The sequence below is a fragment of the Astatotilapia calliptera genome, chromosome 20 (genome assembly GCF_900246225.1).
Source record: "Astatotilapia calliptera chromosome 20, fAstCal1.2, whole genome shotgun sequence".
In the NCBI taxonomy this organism is placed as follows: domain Eukaryota; kingdom Metazoa; phylum Chordata; class Actinopteri; order Cichliformes; family Cichlidae; genus Astatotilapia; species Astatotilapia calliptera.
The window spans coordinates 5,473,646-5,496,570 of record NC_039321.1 but is presented as its reverse complement, the minus strand read 5'-3'; the positions used below and the strand labels follow the sequence as shown (position 1 = coordinate 5,496,570).

Below are 22,925 nucleotides of genomic sequence, written 5' to 3'. Positions count from 1 at the left end.
CTTTCTCCCATTATTACACTTTAACACATTCTGTTGTTGCATATGCCCTTGTAGCCAGTATTTACGAAAATACTTGATGTAATTTTTATTGTCTGCTAAGGTGGTTTTGTGTTTCAGTTTGAGCGACCAGTCGTTTCATTTTATGCAGGACAGCAAACCTTTTCATCACCCACATTTATCTCCCACATTTTCATTGGTTGTAGTTACAAATAAATAAAAAGTACAGGACATGTGTGCTGATCTGCAAATGCTTCACTGCTTAAATTTATAGTTGATTCCTGCAGAAAAGCAGTTTATAGCTTCAGCTGTTACTGCGCGAGAAAAGGGAACCTTAAATGAATAAAGACAATATATGGTTATTAAACTTGTTTTATGCTTATGATCAACAACAAACCTTTAACAGATGTAGTTTGTGCTTTCACACATTGTTAAGAAACCTTCATCTGGCTTTAGATAACAGGAACCATTGGAAGGATTCTGTAATTTACTCCCTCTGTGAGTACTAAAGATTTGGTGCAGTTTAGTGCATGTTTGTCAAGTGTACATGAGGAAAATTTGGAGCTGAAGTCATTTCGCACCCAGATTTGTTTATTCTCCAGCTGTTCTTTTCCTCTGCATCTCCATTCAAACACCAGTAAACACAGGCTGTATTGTAAAGTGTTCGAGCATGTTTCAGTTCCACATAGACGAGTCCAGATTTGCACTTAAGCCTGAGGTCACCTTCAGAAAAATAGCTGTTTAAGGCCTCTAGTCCAGTTTTAGCTCCATACACTCACCCTCCTTCTTTTTGTCATGCGGTTGTATTATTTCTAGTTTGGGTTAAATTGCCTTGAAGCCTGAGTGCTGTATCAGGTTTTCAGCTGTTTGTGTGTTAACTTTAAAAATGTCACTCTTTCAACCACAAATTATTTTTTGATGGATTTCTTGGTCGTGTCCATATCGGTGGTGCCTGCAGGAGTATTTTAAGGCACGGCAAACCACACATACGGGGCAGATTTTTTTTAAGTATATAGCGAAGTTATGTTTGGCAACGTGGGACAGCCTCCGAAAGAAGGGAAAAAAAGTGGGGCGGGTAATGAAATTTCATACAATGACATCACTTTTCCTCCAACCCAAACACTTAAACGGCGAGGCAGAGGAGGAGAGCGGCCGCTGCTGGGGGAGCAGGACACCGCCGCAAAAATGAGCCCAAGGTAGAGATTTTAAAGAAAAGAAGAAAAAATAGTATAGTTTTATCTTTACCGGACATGGCAACACAGCGGCAGTTTCCATCCAAATGAGGTGAGTTTTTCAAAAACGGAAAAACGCCGTTTCATGTGCTGAAATGCTCGGCTGGCCGATGGGTTCGCAGGAATACCGACACTGATCCGTTTGCATGCGCTTCATTGTTTTAACATCACCGGGCATGTAAAGGTTGCGCCGATTCACAGCTGAAAATGTTGATTTGCTGCTGCGGGCTGCTTCAGCCTTAAACGCTGCGGCGTTTTTCCTGCGTTTTCTTCGTTTGTGGGAGAAACGCAAGGGCGTAACAGCGCGCTTACCCGTGGCGGAGGGGACCCATTTCGGCGCAGGGTTTGGGTTTGAAGGGCCTGTCCCCAAGAAAAGGGGCCAAAAAAGAAGGAAAAACCTGGAGGCTTTCCCAAGCTCAGCTCTGGTTTGGTTCAGCTGCGTTACGCGGGAGCTGAAATACATCCTGTCGCCGTTTGAGCCTCGAAAACCTGAAAAGGGAACATGGAAAAGGAACTGTCATCCGAGTCCTGTAAGTGCGGCTCGTTTTTCATTTGTCATCTCGCAGCGATGCAGAGAAAAGGCAGTTTATAATGGAAATAAACTGCGCTTCATTAGTGTGGGCTTTGTCAGAGATTCAGGCTGTGAGTGGAGGCTGACGCTGCACAAACCAGAATTTTTAAATCAAGAATAAATCAGCCTCACAATGATGTTCGTGAATGAATTAATGTGTCTGCAGCATGGATGCGAGGAGGGATGAGCCACCCTTTTTTATGTGAAGTTCAGATCATTTTTAAGGAGGAGAGCTGTTGGTTTGATTATTTTACCAGCCGAATTGAGCTCCAGTTCCTCTTAAAATGTGTCTTTCACCGTGCAGACTAGAGGAATTTTAACTTCAGCTGGTCTGCGCTGACCTCCAGTCTGAATTGATATGTGTGCATGTATGAATATGATGAGTTTGGAAAACCACCAGAGTCCCGCTTAACAACAGGATGCGCAATGCCAAGCAGTCAGTCTTTAATATGGAGATATTTTGTGTTCCACAGGTCATTTTATCATTTTTAAACACTTACCCAAAGTTCAGGACTCGCTGTGTCTAATTAAAAAATAATTAAATCATTTCTTTTACACCAGGGGTAAAAAAGACAATCCCCACATTTCAGTGATTGTAATCAGCCAACTAATCCTGGCAGATCTGCTTGTCTAGGAGAAGTCTGAAAATGTTTTGAGGAATTAAAAGTGATCATTTTCGGAATAAGTGCATTTAAAACAGGTTAAACATTGCAATAGTTGGTAGTTGTGCTGATAAAATGAAAATGCAACCAAGCAGGTCATAAACTGCAGATATGAAAAGTCACACAGGGGTGGATAACCTTTCTCTAATTAACACATGAAACAAACAGAAATGCCATATTTTCATCAGATCTTCTGACGTTTGATGTTTGCCTGCTGCTTTCTGAATTAAACATGACATTCACAAAGCAGAAGTCGAACCTTCATGAATCTGCATTTGATTTTGCAGATTTGGTGAAAACTTTGTTTTGATCATTTTGTAGGACGGCTGGTCAGGCCTTGTTAGGCTATAGATAACAAGAACGGTGATGCTTTTTGTCTTTGTTTCTTTGTTTGTTTACAACTTTTAAAAAGAAACCTAATCTAGTCATCTGGAAAATATCATTGCCCTTGTTGGCTTTCATAATCCAACTGTCAACAAACTGATTTTCATCAACATGGCATTAAACCAGTGCAGGGTTTATTTTCATTACAACAGTTTTATTTAGAAAATATTAGAAAATGACGTAAAGCTGGCAACAGTAGCTGTCACTGTCACTCAAGGCTCATTTATAAACTCAGACCATATGGTAAAGCAGGACATAGCTTCCGTGTAATCTATACTACAGTTACAGTACGGATAACAGTGGTTAGGGACCACGGCACAATCTTGCTGCCTTTGAAATGGTTGCTCCAAAGATGGGGACCACGTCAGCGGCCCCTCACATTCACCCGCCATCTTAAATAAAGCTCATTTTTTTAATAGAATGGGGACAAGTTTCAGCTGCATGCAGTCTTTTAGTGATAGTACAGCAACTGACTGTGACAAAGCAGCAAAAATCACAAGTGTCTCCATCTGTCGAAATGTTGTCTACAAAGCTTCCAGGTGGCCTCTGTGCAACCAGCTGGTCAGTACAACTTCCTCCCTCTTCACAAGGTTGTTGCCACTCTAACGGCAACTTTTGGAGTGCCAATGACTGCAGTTCCTGAAATCACAATTTGAAGCTGCCTCTCAAAAATGCTCTCATGTTAAAACCTTATAGAAGAAATAAAGTTGGTCTCTGTGGACAGTTTTTCGCACTTCGTAGCAACACCATGGGCTGAACTGTTTTATAACTTACCTGTATGGATACTGGAGTCTGGGGCGTGGCTCCTTGGAGATGACTGGTGTCTGCTAGGTTTGTGCTCACATACACTGGAGCTCACTGTGATGCAAAACATCCTATAAGTTTGTGATTCGATTTAGGTGAGTGAAATTCTGGTATTTTATCAGTAGTTGGCAGATATGTGAATGCAGCTAATATGAAATCAGTGGATGATGCCCCAGTGGGACACCTGGACTTTATCGGATGTATCGGTGAAGCTTCGAGTTTTGGCTGTCACTGTTTTAGCTTTATGGAACTAGATGTGATACATACCTTGGGGCTACTTTTAGTGCTCTTTTTGGCTATAATGGGAACCATAATTTATAATATGAACATCATGTTGTTCTTTAAGACTAGAATCTAGCGACTAAGACCAGAAAAGTCTTTACTATTGAGATTCGTGGAAACCAAACAGACATGCAGTGATTTCTTGATTTATTTTTGGGATTCTTATTAAGATTTCCTAAAGCCTGATGTGATGTCATTGAATTTTTTCAATCACAAAAGACAAAGTAAAGTACAAACTGGAGAATTTTGGACCTTTTCTCTGCTGGCTATTAAAATATGTTTTCGTATTGTTTTTCTCCTGTTTAAGTTCTGATAGTTCAACTCGTCAGTGAAAGCAACAGATTGCATGCATCCATGTCACCCAGCACAACAACAGCTTATCACCATCTGCTGGTTCGTGTTAACAAAGCTGCATTTTACTAACTGTGATACCTTCCACATTTTCTGAATGGGGTGAATTGTTTCTTGTTTGTTTTCACCTTGTGGGGAATTTTATAGGTTATAAAACATGTGCCAGCAATCTTAACAAGTTGTAGGGCCGTTCTGCGATTACACGAGAGTTAAAACATCTTAGAAATTGCTGTGCAGCTATTAAAGAGTCCTCATTGTTGGAGGAAAAACATCAGTTTTAATGATCTGTGCCTGTTGGTTCAAGGCCAGATATACGCTCATGCTGTTTCCTTTGTCTCATCGTTTTCTGAAGAAGGACCAAGCTTTAGGTCAGAAGAAACGAGGACGCAAGCATTGTTTGAACCATGCTGAATTATAGGCTTGCAGAGATGGCTGGAATTCAGGCTGTAAAATATTAAAGTTTCACTGAAGATCTGCAATGAAACGCTCGATGAATCTTTTAGTGTTTGCAGGCTGCTTTTACCTGATTTTTTGCTTTGAGAAGAAATGACGTACGTTCGGTTCCTCGTCCAGATTGTCTGCTTTTGTAATGATGTAGTTTGTTGTTTTTGGCAGTTGCAGACAAACACCATATATCATGTAAGAAATCCGCTCTGACCGCATGGCACAAAGGACCTAGAAACGGTTACATCATATTTTAAACACAGTGACTGATTAGTTCCCAGCAAAATTGTTTGAGACAAGGATTTGAGGTCACTCAGTTAAACCTTTTGATACTTTAAAGATGTATTTCTAAGAGCTCTTTGTGAACTTCAGAACATCTGCAGTGCGGTGCTGGGAAATCTTTCATTAATTGAAAGGTTACTTTGACTTGTACATAAACTGTATGTTGCCATGGTGACGTCAACCATTGCTTAGTGAAGCTCCATCTTGAAAGCTTGACTTGAGCATTTTGACTGTCACCATATCGATATTTTTGAAATCGAAAGTGACAAGCAAAGGGTGGAGTGGGACTCCGCGTGCTTATAGGTATTATCATGTCATAACATATAACATCACATTCGAGTCCTTTCTGACTCTAATGGGGAACAGACTTCATGAAATCCATCAGGAAAGTGTTTACTGAGGCCATAGAAGGCATCAGAAGGGCTCATTTTCTCATAGACATGTTTTTGCAAGCAGAACAGTGGCCCCCTGCAGGTCATCACGAGGAATACAGATTTAAAACATCCATCTTTCATGTACAATCTATCAACGTCTACTAGCCATGTACTGTAAGCTTTGGCAAACCAACCACACCTGCAGAAGCTTGCCAAGACCAACAGAAAAGACAGAAACGCCTCGAGGAACACAACAAAGATCCCGAAGCCTCCAAATTCTCTAGATAACAATCGAATCAAGTATCTGCAGGATGAGACAAGCTCAAACCATGAGAGTCATCTGCCAGCGTCGCCATGCCAGGCACCAGAGAAGACTCCCAGAGGTCCCCAGTCCCTCAATGGACCGAGGGCATTACAAGAAAAGGCCTTTTTTTCATATTTGGTACATTTCAATAGAGTCCCTCTCATATGAAAGCACATAGTTGTGATTGACACCTAGTCTTGTTTGAAAAATATTTCCAAAATAAAAGCTTTGGTAATGCTGTATGTGGAAAAGAGTTCACCAACATTTATTAACACTATTAGTTGTCAGTTGCATGCGTTTTATTCATTCACTGGAATAATCAGATCAACATTTCATGGTTGAAGTTGGCGTTCTGATTGGACCTCTACTGTATGTGAGAACAGCATGAACATCTGGATGTCTAAGGAGCGTTTTTTGTGGTTTTGACTACGGGAATAATGTTTGTTTGCAGGTTTTACCTGGTGAAGTTTACACTGGATCACATTTATGTTTGTTTTTCAGAACTTTCTGCCAGCGGTCGTCTTTGACTTTACAGATTTGTAGAGTAGCATCTAATCTCTCTGCACCTTCAAATGTTTAATGGTTTGACATCGAGGTCCATTACTGCCCCCACTGACTGTACAAGCCCATTAACTACTTATAGATGCTGCTAATTACAACAGAAAGCAACAGTCAGTAACCACTTGTTTGCTTTTTTTGTTATTATTATTATTTAATAAATAGTCAAATATTTGAAAAACCACGACCATCCCTACAACACAGTATTAGATTTCTGTAGTTTCAGGTCATCATGGTGTCATCTGAAGCACCATTAGAGAACTCCCAGTATGGATTTTCCCTTTTTTCAGCTTAGGTGCTAAACATAAGTCTCATTATAGTAAGTAAATCTTTAAAAAAATCAATAAATATACACATATTTATCATAAAAATGTAACTGCAGGATACATCATGCCTCCTGCTTTCAAGCAAAGTCTATTCTTGCTGCTTTAATCTGAAGATTGCACCATAATTGCCTGCCGATGCCAAAAAGGCCTACTTGCAGGATCACAGGATCTTAAGTACAGATTTAAAGTGAGCTCAGAGAAACTTTAGCAGATGTTTGGGAAAACATCTGCACAACAGTGAGCAAACCACCTCTCTGTTTGTGTGGAAGATGGATTTATATCACACCACAGCAGCGAGGCGTGCAGAGCTGTAAATGTGAAAGTCTACCTTTGCTAACTGGGTGGAATTACTGGCATGTGTTTGTTTGAGTCACGTAACTGGAAGAATTTAAACATGAGGCTGGGAGGATTTCAGAACAAGAAGGCCTGAATGTGTCACATTTGGAACAATATTTGGTGAGGGACATGCAGCGCACCGAGCAGTTCTTCCTGATAAAATGACCTCAGAGCATGAGAGTATTATGGGGCTGCTGTGCGGAGAAATGTGGTTCCACTCTGCGCTCGCAAGATCACATTTACGGTTTGTGTGCCTGTGTTTGAGCTCGATTGAAGTTTTGCGAGCGCTCCATCCCGATGCAACTTTGAGATAGCCGCATTACATCATGAGAAGTCAAGCCAGTGACATATTCAAGTGTAATGGGCAGTATAAGTGCTCGCCCGCTCTGTTCGCCTCTAATTGTCCACAGATGTTCTGCACGCCTTTGTGTGCCACAGCTTGTTGCAGCCGGCTTCGCGCAGACGCCACATACGTTGTTCAGGCTTTATTGCAGAGGGGGAAACGTGGCATGGAGTAAGTGTTTAACTTGGCTGCTGGTTCTAGTAACTGGTTTCAGTTATTAAAAACTTTATTAGCGGTTGCAATCCGCTGGGATTGAGCTGAGATGAAACGATTAGGCGACCCAAACTGTTCGTTTATGGACAGAAAATTAATCGGCAACAATTTTGATAAATGAGTAAAGCAACAAGAAAGGGAGTCAGATGTGGATTTATTTATTTATTTTACTGCAAACTGTAAGCGACTAATAAAATGTTAATTATTGCAGAAAATTCATCAGCAGCTACTTTGATAATCTGGCAACCCATCAGCTTAGCCTCTGGGGGTAAGAGCGTATAAAAGATGGAGGCAACCACCATGTTGGCACCCATTTGTCTCTGATTTGGGCCACTGCCTGATGCTTTTCTGAATCCAAAAGAGTGCCAACGTTTTTAGCTGAAGCTGCAGTTAAGGTTGATCTAACTGTAACTGACTTGTTTTTTTAGACTTTCCATCCTCTAGTCGTTGTTTACTGAAGCAGATAAATTAAAGAAGCCTGCTAGACATTAGATGGTTTCAAAACTGCACTTTTGTCACATTCAGAACCTCCTTTGCTCTCCACATGGACTTTTTACTGTCTCGCAGCTAAAACCTGCTCAGATACGATTCATCAAAACATTTCATACTGTAAAAAAAAAAAAACTAGGAACAGAAACCAGAAAACTACAGATTTAGTTTGAAGAACAAAGTTTATCATTTGAGGCTGGGCACTGTGATTTTTGGAGGGAACTGAACTTTCTGGTTTGACAAATGGTAACTGTGTCTGGATTTCTTCTTGTTTATTAATAGCTTTAAGTGGTTTCAGTGGTGTGAAGAGTTTGTGCTTTTTTGTATTTTCAATTAAGGCTAAATTAAGTATTTGTCAGACAAATATTTGAAGACGTCCTCTTGAAGGAGTTTGTGGCTTTGGTGGCAGCAGGTTGTCCTCTAAAGTGTTCTTTGGGCCGGTCGCTGCAAGCCAGTGTGTTTCTGATGGCAGGCCAGTGCCTTATGGCAACTGAGCTATGGTTAAAAATCCCTATAAAAACACAGCAGACCAGGGAAACTGTTACCAATTCATAATTCAAAAAGTAGTCAAGAGATTAAAGGATCATTTATAAAGAGAAATATTACTCATGATTTCAAAGTTCAGCACAAGCAGTAAAGCCACCAAGAATGATTAATTATATGACCTTTGTAAATGCTGCTGTTTTGTCAAAACTAATGGAGTCTTGCAGATGCACACACACGGTGTCCTTTGGTGTTCGGGGTTATAGCACGGCTTCAGCGTAATTTATCGCCCCGCAAATGTATCCGTCTGCGTACGCGTTTCCGTTTGGACAGCAAACTGAGAGAGATTTTCACCCACCGCAAATGAGTTTCCATGCAGTCCTCCAAAATCCCAATGGCATGTCGCTGGACATGGATTAAGTATACGGCCCTCGAATGCCGACCGGTTGACGAGTGGACCAAAACAGGGAAGGGTGTGACAGCCGCGTTCACCAGGAATGGGACAAGTGTGACAAAAACATTAAGCATGAAAAGAACAGACAGCGTCTGCCGACACTAAATTGTTTTTGACACATTGTTTCACTTCAGATCTTTGTATCAGATAACTTTGCTCTTCTCCACGGCTGCCTGACAGACCAACATGTGACACAACCGGTCTGTGGGCTACAAGCAGGAGTAGCCCACAGACCGGTGGTACCGCATATTTGTGACTCTGTCCCAATGTAACGCCGCTGTCTGCAGGTAGACGGGCAGTCCCTGACTGCCCACAGACTGCCTTCACGCTAACCCTGCTCAAACAAGCATCAGATGTCACTTCCTACTCAGCACATAGCTTGTAAAGGACAGCTTGCATTACATTTAAAATCACTGGACATGACTCATTCCTATATGTAACATTAACGTTGTGAAAGTGTGTATTTGAACCCAAAACACAATCTGTGTTTGTCTTGACAAAGCAGCGAGTGAAAGCAGTAAAAGCAGGAAGTGAGTGAAAACAAACCACAACAAAGTCCCTGCTGGGATAAAAACTGTCATCTGCTGGCTAACAAACTGACTCCACCACCACCACCCATCCAGCCTTTGACCACAGAATGCAAACTTTGATGCTGTTTAAAAGAGGACCGATATATCTTGGTATCAAGGGACTCACTCCAAAAGGCCCCCATCCATTTATTTTCTTTTGTGCCTTATCTGGGTCGCAGATAAGGCACAAAAGAAGACCTCACTTTCCCCAGCCACCCCCTGTAGCCCCCCAGAGGATACAGAGACATTCCCAAACTAGCTGAGATGGAGAAATTAAGTCCCCGGGGTGTCCTGGGTCTGCCTCTGATGTCTCCTCCTGGTTGAACATTCCTCCTGGTCGCCTCAGCTACTGACAAAATGACAGTACTGGATCCTGAGAAGGTAAAGGTTTTTTTCTGGTGTTTAAAATGTTGGAGAAAAAAGTTGAGGAAAAATGTTCCTTCCAATTTTCAAGGTTAAAAGTGACACCACCAAACGCGAGTTAACCAAAAACAAAGAAATGTGGGACACTCGAACCAGACTGTTTGTTTTTGTTTACATTTTGTTAAAAATACTATATTATACTGTAAACATAACTAATAACACGAAAAACTATAATAGGATCTCGCCTGGTGAGGCGAGGAGGAAGTGCAGGTCAGCTTTAGGAGTAGTTTACAATAAACAAATAAAAATAAGCTCTTTTTGAAAGACAGAGAGAGGTTCGACATAATTCTTCATTTTCTGACTTATTTGTGATCCAGAGGTTGTCTTACAAATGTAGTGAGTGGCCATCGGGTAGAGGAAGTAAAGCTGTTAATGGAGAAGAAATATCAGCTAAGTCTGTGAATGAGTCATCGGAAATCTTCGGCTTGTGCGATGATACGAGATGGTATTAAAGTTTGTTGGGTCGCAGAAAATGTTTTGATCGTCGTTTGTCAGGACTTTTCGAATTTGGCGATCGCTGCTAATCTATAAAGTCAAACAATTGAAACGAGAGAAAATGGAACTAAAAATGGATTCATGTAAATGTTAAAAAAACAACAACTGGAGCACAATGTAAGACACAACGTGTGCTAAACACAGCCGGGCTGAGTTTACAGCGGATCCTCTGCTCGACAGATGTGTCGTGTTGTGCAAAATTATTGCACGAGGTATAAAAGATTTCCTGTGTCTGATACAGGATACAGCAACACAGTTCCTGATTGGCTAATCTGCAGTACAAACCGTCAAATGACTGAGTGACCCCAGCTGTGTCTTTATACATGCTAGTGTGATTATATTTAGATCCAACTGCTGAAAAATCACCAGAATCCTAATGAAGTCGTTCTTTAAAATACTATTTCTAGTTGGGATCCCATTTACTTAAGTCTATAAAATATTTTTGTTGATCAAGGGGGCAGAAAAATGCAGTTTCTGCCAATCAAGTCAAGTGGCTTTATTGTCATTCCAACCATGTGCAGTGGTACAGAACACAGTGAAACGAGACAACGTTCCTCCAAGATCTATGCTACGTATGACATATAACAGACAATCAACACAGGACTACATAAAGTGCAATGTGCAGAAATTGCAAAAAAACCAAAACAAAGACACAACAGTGCAATAGAAATGTGCGAAAGACTGAGTATTGTGCAAAAAGTCACTTTGTGTATATGAGATTCTGCATCCTTACAGATTGAGGTGTGCATTTTATTCTACTTTTCTAATAGATAGACTCTTTATTCTCGCTTGTGAGATCAATGTTGCGTTACAGCAGTGGGATGAAGCGTGAAAATAAAACAGCCCGCAATAAATAAACAACACGGTTAAAGTAAAAGCATCCCGGGTGCATAGTGACGGTCTTATACTGCGAGAGAGCGCAAAACTGTTACATATGAAACACTGATTGTAAAACAACGTAAATAAAAATGAGGTTATGTTAAAGAAGACCGAAAAGTTAGACTTAGGTTGTGGAAGAGATTGGAGCAAATTGCATTAATAAATCATATGTGTCTTATAAATCTGAGAAACAGATGCAAGAAGGTGTGACACAAACATGTGTGGATCACTGCACTATCATGTTTTACAGCTAACAGAACTAGAGCAGCGAGATTTACTGCCTCAGAAGCCTCGAGGCAGATACTTAATGACCAAACCGATAATGAAAACAACTCAAATGATGAAGATTTTGCATTAAAAAAAGATTTAAAACCATTAATAACTATAATTCTGAATATCTGCCACGGGTAGTGGAAATGGAATAACACGATGAACAACAGTGCAGCCATTAAATCGTCATAAGTGACCATACTGTGATTTATTTTTTTCTAAAAGTCACTAAAATATCTCGGTTGCTTGAGCGTTAACGAACTAATCCTTTCGGCCTCAGAGCTGACATGACTTTGGTAGATAACATGTGGTTCAACGGACCTTTCAGACATTCAAGGTCAGTCAGGCTGTGAAATATCAGTTTATTAGGTGGTTGTTCGCATCTTTAAGTGGGAGGAAAGAGCAACGGGACAATAATTTAATCGATTTGAAGTCTGGTAGGGGTTTGCAGACAGGTCAGAGCCTCCCGCAGTCGTCCTATCTCCTCCGTATCCCCCCCACCTCCTCTTCGTGCTTTGAAGATAGGCTGGGCTGGGGCTGGGCCTTGCTCCCTATCAGCTATCAGTTCAGCCATTTATCACCCCACTGTCTGATGCATGCAGGTAGTGTAGTTACCATGGTTATACACCAAAGGCACTCCTGCATTAGCATAGCAAATATCCATCAGCTGCCTACAGAGTCGGCGCAGTAAGACGGAGCTCACAGCAGGAGGCGGGACTGACGGGGAGCTCTGCAAGGCATCATCATCCTCATCCCAACTGTTTCCACGCTCACAGCACAAACACTCACATCAAAGGAGTTATCTCCCCCTGCATTGTTTCCCCCAAAGCCCTTTGTTTACTCCCCCCAGAACCCCCGCCACCTCAACACGAAGCTTATTCTGCTTATTTGTGTGCACATCACAGAGAATATCAGCCAAATGAGTCACAAGCGGCCAGCCTGAGGCCCTGACCTCGTGTTCTCCATCTTCGCGCAAACTGCACCGGAGCCTGCTGTGTCAAATGTGGCCTCTAAAATATGCATGATTGAACGTGCTCGAGGAATGCTAATAGAGCTCCCACCAAATGCAGAGGCCACCCTACAGAGGAATCTGCGGTCGTGCAAACATCGAAGCTGGCAAAACACCACTTTAGCCGCCGCAGCTGTAACAAACATTCGATTCATCCGTCCGGCCAGAGAAAATATGGCTTGGAATGAAGTTTTAATCAATTCGCGAGCTAACCGGGTCCCCACCACGTCCTGCCTTGCCAAAAAAACAAGAGGATTAAATGGCCACATTTTGTTTAGTTTTGGACGGAGGAACAATCTTGTAAGATTCCTCTCTCAGATTTACACTTGGAGTCGTGACCCGTGATGACTCTGCGGTTAAAGAATAGCGACAGAGGGAGATTTTCTTTTTAATTCAGCCTGCCTTGAACAGTGTGTCTTTGTGCACTGCTGCAGTTCATTTTCATTTGTCTTAAAATAAGTTGCTATTGAGGAGATTTATGCACCCCCACCTTACTCCTTCAATCCCTCTCCCCCCTTCCCTCCGCTCGCCTCCCACAAGGTGCTTGGCGAGCCGCTTCTGCAGCTTCAGTGTTTTCAGAATCTCATGAGCTTCCTGTTTCAAAAACCTCGCCCATCAGCTCCAGTCGTACAGCTTTAAAAACATCTTCCCATCGAGACTGTTTGTCAGAGAGATATAGAGCACTTTCCCCCCCCTTTGGAGCTCAAACAAAGCTCTCCCTCCATATGTAACCCTCCATATAGTCTGTACCATAAATAGGTCTTCTTCTTGGCCAGAACTTGGGAAAAGGATGTGGATGATGATGATGATTACTAAGGCTGAATCCTGGTTGAGTTTGAGCTGCTGCGGCTGGCAAGCAGATGTGGCCAAATTTGCAGAAAATGTCCATGTTGCGCTCCATCTTTTCTCTGGTGTTGCTGTTTGTTTGTTTTTTCGCACTCTGGATCTTCTTTGGGTTATCAGCCTTCACCGAGCTAAACGTCCGGATGACTGCTATCTCTGTTTGAAATGAGGCAGAGTAGTTAATTACAAGCTAATCCCCAACTGCAGCATCAGATAGAGAATTTAATATGGTAGGGGATGAAATGATGATCCCCATGAGGATATATAGATACTGCAGCAGGAAGGCCTTACTTAGAGCGACGTGAAATATATAAGATGAACCCAAACAACTGGAACAGACTAATATGTTGCAAATAGCTGATAAAACATGATTACTGCATTTTATAGAGTTTTTATGTGCATTTTTAACACAGTCAGGAGCCTGCCTTAAGACAAATTCAGTGGCTCTGACCAAAGTGTTGTATTTGTCAATAGAAAGAGGTAAAAGATCGCAAAATCAGTATAAAGATTATCCAAGTTACCTCTGAATATTCTCCTTGTTGGCCAAAACTACAAGCTGAAAATCTTATAAAGTGGAAAACACCAGAGTGCTAAAAGTTCCCAAAGATTTTGGGGGTAAAACATTTTGATCTGTGGTTTGTTTGCTGGAAAATCCAAAAGAAGGTTTGGCTGCTTTTTAGGAAAGTAAAAGAAAACGGAGGTTAAAAACTGAGGGGAAACAACTTTTACTAATGTAACTACCTTGGTGTAAATTTGGTCTTTGACTCAGTAAGAGGAGTTACCTGTTTTTAGCCTTGTAATATGGGTGCCAATACAAAAAGCTGGCTGAGTGTAGACGTGGATATTTCGCTAAGCTTTTACGTAAAAGCTCCTGTGGTGGAATGGCGCACATAGGTGACTTGCTAAATCCTGACTTAATCCCAAATTTAGCTGGATAAGTCGCTAATCTTTGTGCCAGAGCTGGTTTCACCTGTTTCAGAGTGGCCTCGTTGCAGCTCTCTAAACTGGACGCTGTAGCAGCCTTTGTCCTGGATCGGCTCGTCTGGCGTCAGCAGCATGTCTTGTTCTAGCTTCACATTTTTTCCAGGCATGTCAGGGTTCAACAGTTTGATGTGAAAATGAGTCACCGAAGACCTGTAGTAAAGGCTTTTGCTGACACACATGGAAATGTGGTGCAGCGGTGGACGACGTGCAGCCGTTCCTCTGCCTGCCGAGCTCGTCGTCTGGTTGGCAGAGGACGGCACCTCTCTGCGGAGTATTTACAGCGGTACGAAACCTGCCTTTACAGGGGCCACAACAAATGGTTTTCATTACCGGGTTTTTATGATCGCAGAAATGGACTGCGGAGCATACTTTGAATCTTTTCACATGTGAGCGATTTATTAAGATCACCGTCTGGAATCAGACTAAGCTGCTTTAAAGTTTACACAGGGAAACGAGGCTGCACCTGAACATTTTCTTTTAATTGATTATTCTCATGGTTATATAATCATGATTTGGTCTTTAAAAGCTTAAAAAAAGCAAATTGTTACAATTACAGTTGCTTAAAGAACAACTTAAAAATGCAAAGGTAATCATTGATGTCATTAAAAGTGAGGAGGCATTGGAGAAGCCGAAACACATTACTACTGACTGGCTTTTAATACTGATTAAAAAAAGGCTTTTGTCTGCTTTGGTTTGTCAATAGATTGATCTGAAGGTCAAAGTGATAACAATGCTACAAAGAGCTGTTCTTGCAAAGGCAGATGTTACAATGTTTCAGATTTTTAAAGTAGTGCTGTCAGCGTTAATCTAGATTAACGCAGGTCACCCCATGCATCGGGCTGCACGGCGCTAACGCGTTAACAAGCTAAGCGCGCTCACGTGTTGCAGCCCCACGCACGGGGCGATCCGCGTTAACTTGTTAACGGAGATTTGCCGCGTTAATGCGGTTGTGACGTTAACGTCATTTTAATTAGATTAACGCTGACAGCACTACTTTAAAAAGAAGGGTTTTCATCAAGAGAAAGAGAATGAATTTGCATAAGTAAAAATAATTGTAGCCACAATTATGTTTCTTAAAGATTATGTATATTAAAATGATTTTCAACAGGGCAAATAAACCTGCACATTGCCTTGGTGGAGGCATATTTAAGGAATATTTAGGAGATTCTTGTGTCCTTTTCTTTATTTTCTGTCTTGTATATGAGGAGTGATCAAAAAATAAATGCGACAAACCTTCTCTGATTAAAATTTGGATGATCTCATGTTTACAGTCCTGTTGTTAGACATGTTAAGGCAGCTTCCTGACTTGATGCTATTTTTAGTTTGCTCCCTGGAACTTCTGAACGCTTAAATGTGTGCTATCGTTTCCGTGTCCACGAACCTGCCTGGGTCTGGTTGATGTGCATTTCATCATCAGACGGATCAGATTTTTTTTTTAATGTTTTATAACCACTCAGACAATTCTGCAGACACACAAAACTACAATGCACGCTTAAAGCACCCTTAGTCGGATTTCAAATATCTATAACTGGAACGAAGAACTCCCTTGTGGTGTCTGCAGCTGAGTATAAACCCAGCGCTACGCTGTAAGCTCTACGATTTCACTGTAGACCTGAAAGTTATACCGGGACCACCATCACATCATATTTGGCTACCTGCACCTTCATCCACTTCGCAAATGTTAAAATCGATTTGAAGGCTTACCATTTGACACACTGTGGGTGGTCCTGTGCCCAGTGCTAATGGAGCTTCATGCACTGAGAAAAAAGGATTTCCCCGACACTCCTTCCTAATGTCAACGGAGCAGCCAGATTTTTTTCCAGTTTTTACATTGTGTAGGAGCAGTCTCACCTCCTATATTGTTTCAGTGTTGGATGAAGATATTAAACATGGTGAAAGTTTCCAATAAGGGGCCAATCAGAAAAAAGTTGTCCTAAAGCGAGAGGAGCTGAAACGCCTTGTTTCAGGCAGAAGATGAAGTGAGTAGCTCTAACAAGGCCCAGTTTAAGATGAACAGGGATTATTTTAAAGTTTGAATTATGCAAAGATAGTCTGGTCTAGGGCCTGTCGCCCCGTTTCACTGATTGGCAGCAGCTTGGTGTAATGCACCCCTTAAATACGCATAATTATTTCTCTCTTTTATTACATGTAGAAAATGCGTCTTTTACAGCTTGCTTTCTAGATTTCGTCTCAAAAGCACGATTTTTAGTTAACCAAGAAAAGCATCACATTTTTGCGTACGAGAAGCTTAAATAGAGAATATTTTACTTTGTTTGATCTTAAAATTACTGAAGCTGTTTCCATAGAGAGTTGCTGACTGATTGATGCCGCTGACTCTGTGCTCTCTGTAAGCCATTTCTGCTGCACAGCAAACACCATCAGCCAGGCAGACCACAGCCAGCCGGTGATGATGGCTCGCCGGTTACAACTCCTGACTTCCTAATGAGGTCCGACTAAGCCGAAGCTTCATGCAAATTAACACTAAGGTTTTTTTTATAGCCCCAGCTGTAGACCCCGCACATCCCGGTGTCACATTTCATGTCGGTGGATTAGCACTCCATCCTCACTTGGGGCTGCGCACATTACATTAAACTGTCTGCCTCTCAATGGGCGTTTGTACCCCACGGCTCTGATTTACAGCTCTTATTCAGACAGTTGCTTCTTTTTGCCCAACCACAAATGGCAGCGATGGACCATCTGCTAAAAAAATGTGCCAGATGTTTTCTCAATGAATCTAATAGAACATGAAGGAAAATCACGATTTAGCAGAGCCCACGGCAATGTCTTGAAACTGCTTCTTTTAACCAACAGTCCAAAAACAAACAGTTGGTTTAAAATCTGAGAAATCTGAGTAAAGGAAAAAAAAAGTCTCTCCGCAGGAACCGTGGTATCACTTACACAACCAAATGTCATCTTAACAAAAAAGTTAGAAACAAACAAATTATGCCATCTTTGCTTTTTTAGCAAAGATGTTTTTATCTAGCTGTTTTTGGACTAGTAAATGGCAAAAAGGAGAACACTCTCAACCACTTTTTCTTTAAACTTCACAGGTAAAATATTTAAAGGTTTGATTTTATAGGAAGGGCGATTTCTGTGGATTTTTTTTATTATCAAAAAGATCTGGTGGCTTTATAAGCACAGTGAAACTTTTTAAACACTCATTCAATGGAACAAATGCACGCCTCATATTTCAGCAGTCAGGAATTCAATAACATTGTGATGTCACAACAGTAGGCACTGCTTACTCTCAAAGATCTCGACTACGATAAAGTACACCAAACCTTCCGTTACTGGTAGGAAGACCTGCTTGCATGTGAAGAATTCCCACCCCCTACTTTTGAGCTATAGCCGTACATTTGGAAAGCCGCACAGTTTAAATGTTTAAATATCCAAACTGTGAAACACTGTAACACTGTGCTTGAAAAAGGGCTAAGTTTGTAATTATTATCAAAATAAACAAGCATTTTTGGTTGTGTTTTCAAAGAGTACACAAGTAAATTGTGGTCTGTACAATTTAATGAGGCTCTTGATTAAATAAGTATTATCCACTCATTAAATGAGCTTGTTGTGGCTCAGACAGACTCGTTCAACTGCTTGTTAACACAGTCTTTAAATCACATGGCAGCATTTAGTGCATTTAGGCATGTTGATGTGGTCGAGACGACCCGCTGAAGTTCAAACTGGGCATCAAAGGGATTTCAGTGACTTTGAGTGTGTCATAGTTGTCGGTCTGAATATTTCAGAACCAGCTGATTGTCCTTGAACAAAATGCCACGTTGATGTCAGAGGTTAGAGGATAACGGTCAGACTGCTTGGAGCTGATAGGAAGGCAACAGTTAATCCATAAAACCACTTGTTACAACCACAGTACGCAGAAGAGCATCTATGAAGGAACAATATGTCGAACCTTGAAGCAGATGGACTACAGCAGCAGAGGATCTCACACAAGGCCACTCCTATCAGCTAAGAACAGGAAACTGAGGCCACGGTTTACAACACACACCATTAGAAGATGTTTCCTGATCTAATGAGTCTCTTGTTCCTGCTGCAACATTTTGATCTTTGGGTCAGAATTTGGCAGAAACTACGGTGGCCCTGAGAGGCCAAACGGACTGCAACTTAAGAAAACACGGGCAATAAGAAAAACGGTGCAAAAGCACACAAAACACAAAGGAAATAGGAAAAACGACAATGGAAATAAGGAAAAACAGATTTCCAAAAGCACAAGGGAAGTGTTTCTGGGGATACAATAACCTGACGGGTTCCCTTCCCTTGTGCCAGTTGAGACCAGTTCCAGGAACCAAAATATGCTAAGAATTGCGCTGGGAGACACTTAAAAGAAGTGAAGGATCTATCGGTTCTGTGAGGAAAGAAAAGATGAGAAGTAAGTGTGTTAGCATAACTATTAGCCTAAAAATCCGTCATCAGTATTATATGAATCATGATAAAACATGCCTACCATGTTTTGGGTTCCTGCAACTGGTCCGTTGGGTTATTGGGTTATTTTTCCTATTTCTGTTGTGTTTTTTCCTATTTCTGTTGTGTTTTGGGGCGATCGTGGCTCAAGAGTCGGCAGTTCGTCTTGTAATCGGAAGGTTGCTGGTTTGAGCCCCGGCTCGGACAGTCTTGGTCGTTGTGTCCTTGGGCAAGACACTTCACCTATCGCCTACTGGTGTTGGCCAGAGGGGCCGATGGCGTGATATGGCAGCCTCGCTTCTGTCAGTCTGCCCCAGGGCAGCTGTGGCTACAACTGTGGCTGCCTCCACCAGTGTGTGAATGTGAGAGTGAATGAATAGTGGCATTGTAAAGCGCTTTGAGGGTCTCGAAAAGCGCTATATAAATGCAATCCATTATTATTTGTGTGCTTTTGCAGCATTTTTCTTATCGCTGGTGTTTTCTTAAGTTGCAGTCCGTTTGGCCTCTCAGGGCCACCGTAAGAAACAGCATGAAAACATGGATCCGTCCCGTCCTTAGTACAAACTGAGCTTTATTTACGTGCCACAGCCTACCTGAATATTCCCGTTCTCACCACAGCGTGCCCATCTCCTGATGGCTGCTTCCAGCAGGATCATCACAAACTGATTTGAAGGCAGAATGAGTTCATTATACTCAAAATGGCCTCGTCGGTCACCAGATCTCACTGTAGATACTTCTGCATAAGTATCTCTGTCTTCTGGCTCAGATTCTGGTTTCAGTGTGTAAGTTTTTTGTTAGCAACTGACAGTTATTAGAGAGCTCCGCCAAACTCAAAGAGTTATGATAAGTCACCAGAGGTTGTTAGTGTCATTTGTGGCCTGGGGACCAAAAGGAAAGGGACTGCACTGTTCTGAGAGGGGCGTCATCAGCACCGACATAAAAGCTCAGGCTGTAACTGGGCTGAAACCGAGGGTATAAAAGCATGAAAAAATAATTTCTTCTGATTAAACTTTAAAGACACATTCTGGTGTTATGGAAAAGAAGGTTTAAATCACTTGTTTTTCCCCAACAACAGTCCAAAAATATTTGCGTTTTAGAAACATGCAGCAAATCCTCTCAAGTGACAACTTAAAATGAGGAAGTGTTTCATGTTTCTGCTTTGGAAAAAAAAAAAAGTTTCCTTTTAACAGACAACTTTTGTTCAGTTATCGCTCAAAAGAGTCTTTATGCTGGAAAATAGTGTGGTTAATATTCAAATATAATGATTAACTGTGTTGGTGGCACAAAATTGTAATTTGTGAGCAAATAGAAATGACCTCATCAGCTGCTTCTTCTTTGTTCTTGCAATGAATTCTCTGTCTTTCCTGGAGAAAACAAAACATTTGATGACATTTCAACAGTTTTAAGCTCAAACTATGAACGTGTAGAGAGCAACTGTCAGATTAAGTAATTAAAGTAATAATCATTAGCTGATGCCCTAAATGTTTCTGTGGATCATTGATTAGTCGACCGTTTGTTTCACTTCCTGTCTGGATGGTTTGTTTGCTGCTGTTCTTTGTTTTGGGGGTTGGGGGGGTTTCTATGTCATCTTATGTAATCAGCACATGAAGAGCTGCAAGTGTGCGAACGGCGTGTTTGAGACAGAGCTGTCAGACGGCGCCGTGACACTGTCACAGGTCACGTCTCATGTGTTGTTTGCATTGAATTTGAAGTCGGCCACATGACCGTTGCCAGGATGCCTCCAGGAGATGTTCTTCCCCTCGAGTTTCCTTCCATTAAGATGCATTTCTATCACCCTTTGGCTCATGGTTTTTGGTACCATTGAGTTTCTCTGAGCCGCTGCTGAAGATCCTCACTCGAGGGGTAGAGTGGATGGCGGAGGGGGGTTACAATAGGCCTTTTATGTTGTGAGTTATCCTCATTCCCTTGTGTTAGCTTCGGGGTAACATGTGACCAGCCCTCATTCAGGTCATGTCGGCGCTCTCAGTCTTTGACCCTCTTAGAAGGGAAGCTACTCCCTCAATGTCCCATTCATCCCATACAGATGTCTGTGTGTATTAATGCCTGACACAGCAGCGTTATGACAAACCCCTGACAGCCCTTCATTCAGCTTTTTCAAGTGACATGTTAACTGCTGATGCGCAGCGCTGCGGGTTGACAAGCTTAGGTTTTTTTGTGCACAGGTGCCACAAAGATGCGTTATGTACTGTGTGAGCTGCATGTGGCAGTTAACCATAGACCTGTGTTATTTTTATCAAGTATATTAATAAAACATTGCTGATACAGAAACCCTGAAACCCATAGTGTGAAAGGGGAAGCATCTGAATCGTTCAAGAATCTTCTTGCTATAATCTGAACGAATGTGCAGGGATTACTAACATTAGTATGTTTAATAAAACATCTGTATATCTTATGTTCGGTTATATTTGAGTGCCTGTTCAGGTGTCTCTGTGTTGCCTTCATTTAAAGTTGCCTTCTCAAACATTTGCAAAAACGGTCGTTCAGTCGGCAACATGAAGCATCAAGTAGTCGTAAGTGCATGTTTGGAAAAATTTGACTGTGATTTCCTATCACCCACCTTTTCCTCCACCGGAGATATCAAAGAGGGCACCTGACTTCCCTCTGAGCTCGATATGGTAGTGCTAACACTGCTCTGTCAGACCTCCACAGGTAGCGTGACTGTAGCACTCTCACAGCTGCTGACGAAAAGTATCTCTACACATTAAAAATATCTTAAGGCTTAAGTGGCACCAGGGTGGTGGGCATGTGCCAAATTTACCTGCACATTTATCAGTTTATGCCTTGCTTTTATTTTGAAAGTCCAGTCGTTTCTAGCCATCTAGATGCAGTCCTTCCTGTCAAGTATACCAGCTTATTCACTGATCGGGCTGCTGTTTCTCTTTCTGTGGCTGGACATACTCAAACTCCTCTGGTGACAGGACTGTTCTGCTCTTTAGATGATCTTCAAGCTTTAGGTCCACACTTCTGGCTAACCGCAACACCACGCAAGTTCTCCACCTGCTGAGGCAACAAAGCAGAGCATTGGGTTAGAGCCTTTTAAAGTTAAGTCTCCCTTTGTGTGTCCATGATTTTCTTTTCCAATTTTTATCTGGTTGTCTCACAAGCAGTGTTGGTCAAGTTACTTGAAAAAATTACTTCCCCAAAAAAGTAATCCTGTTACTTTACTGATTACTTCTTTTCAAAAGTAATTAATTACGGTACTTAGTTACTTTTTAAAAACACGATTTAAAACCTGAAGAGGTGATAAAGTGATAGATCTTTCAGCCCAATTCTACTTTTTCTACATAATCCATCATACAAAATGTAATCAAATGGAAAAGTCTCTTTTTAAAACTTGTTTCATTAGTTTTAATCTTTTAACTTTATGCATCAAGCAAAAATTTAATTATATGCAACATTCTCTGACTTGAATAAATTAGTTTAACATTTAAACCTATTTTCTGCACATAAAATAAAAAATTTTTTTGTGTTTACACTCAGTCTTTCAAATAGATGCAAGTAAAACACAGCAGAAAATAAATAAAGTCAAAGACTCAGCGGTCCTGTTGCTCTATTTTCACCTGTAAAGCAGGAGTGGCATAGGCGGAGGTTTGCCCTGGTGCAGGTGTGTCGCAGCGGTCAGTGGAAGAATCCGCGAGTTTCTCTGCGAATTTCCCATTACGTCGTTGCGCACTCGGTGCTTGTTTAGGGGGGTTTTTCGGTGTAAAAAGAAGTTTTCTTCCCACGCACAACGGACACTAATGTTTTTATCACTTTTTATGGAATCAAACTCAAAGTAAGGTCAGTACTTCCACGCTTTAAACGCTGCACGCTCATACTCTCTCCCGCACTCGATATATGATCCATTGTTGATCTGCACACAGCTGTTGCCATGAACGTCGCACTCGCTTACGTCACTGTCATGAGACATCCTCGCAAAAAAATCACGGTTTTAGTAACGCAGTAACGCAGCGTTCCTACGGGAAAGTAACGGTAATCTAATTACCGTTTTTGCAATAGTAATCCCTTACTTTACTCGTTATTTGAAAAAAAGTAATCGGATTACAGTAACGTGTTACTGCCCATCTCTGCTCACAAGTCTTATAAAAATGGGCCAAAGCAGATGAAAAAAGCGGATTCCCTACTGT

At 41.5% G+C, this 22,925-nt stretch overlaps 1 protein-coding gene across 2 annotated transcripts in view; it reads left to right on the top strand.

The window, feature by feature from the left end:
* The first annotated feature begins 13 nt into the window (after positions 1-13).
* nckap5l (NCK-associated protein 5-like) overlaps positions 14-22,925 on the top strand; it is a 59,265-nt gene continuing 36,353 nt past the window's right edge. Inside the window, exon 1 of one of the 2 annotated variants that reach the window (XM_026155277.1) lies at positions 14-1,281. Coding sequence is in view for 1 of the 2 variants with exons in the window: in XM_026155276.1 (XP_026011061.1) it covers positions 1,732-1,759 (28 nt within the window). In the remaining variant the exon portion in view is untranslated. The other variant, XM_026155276.1, reaches the window with a different exon arrangement.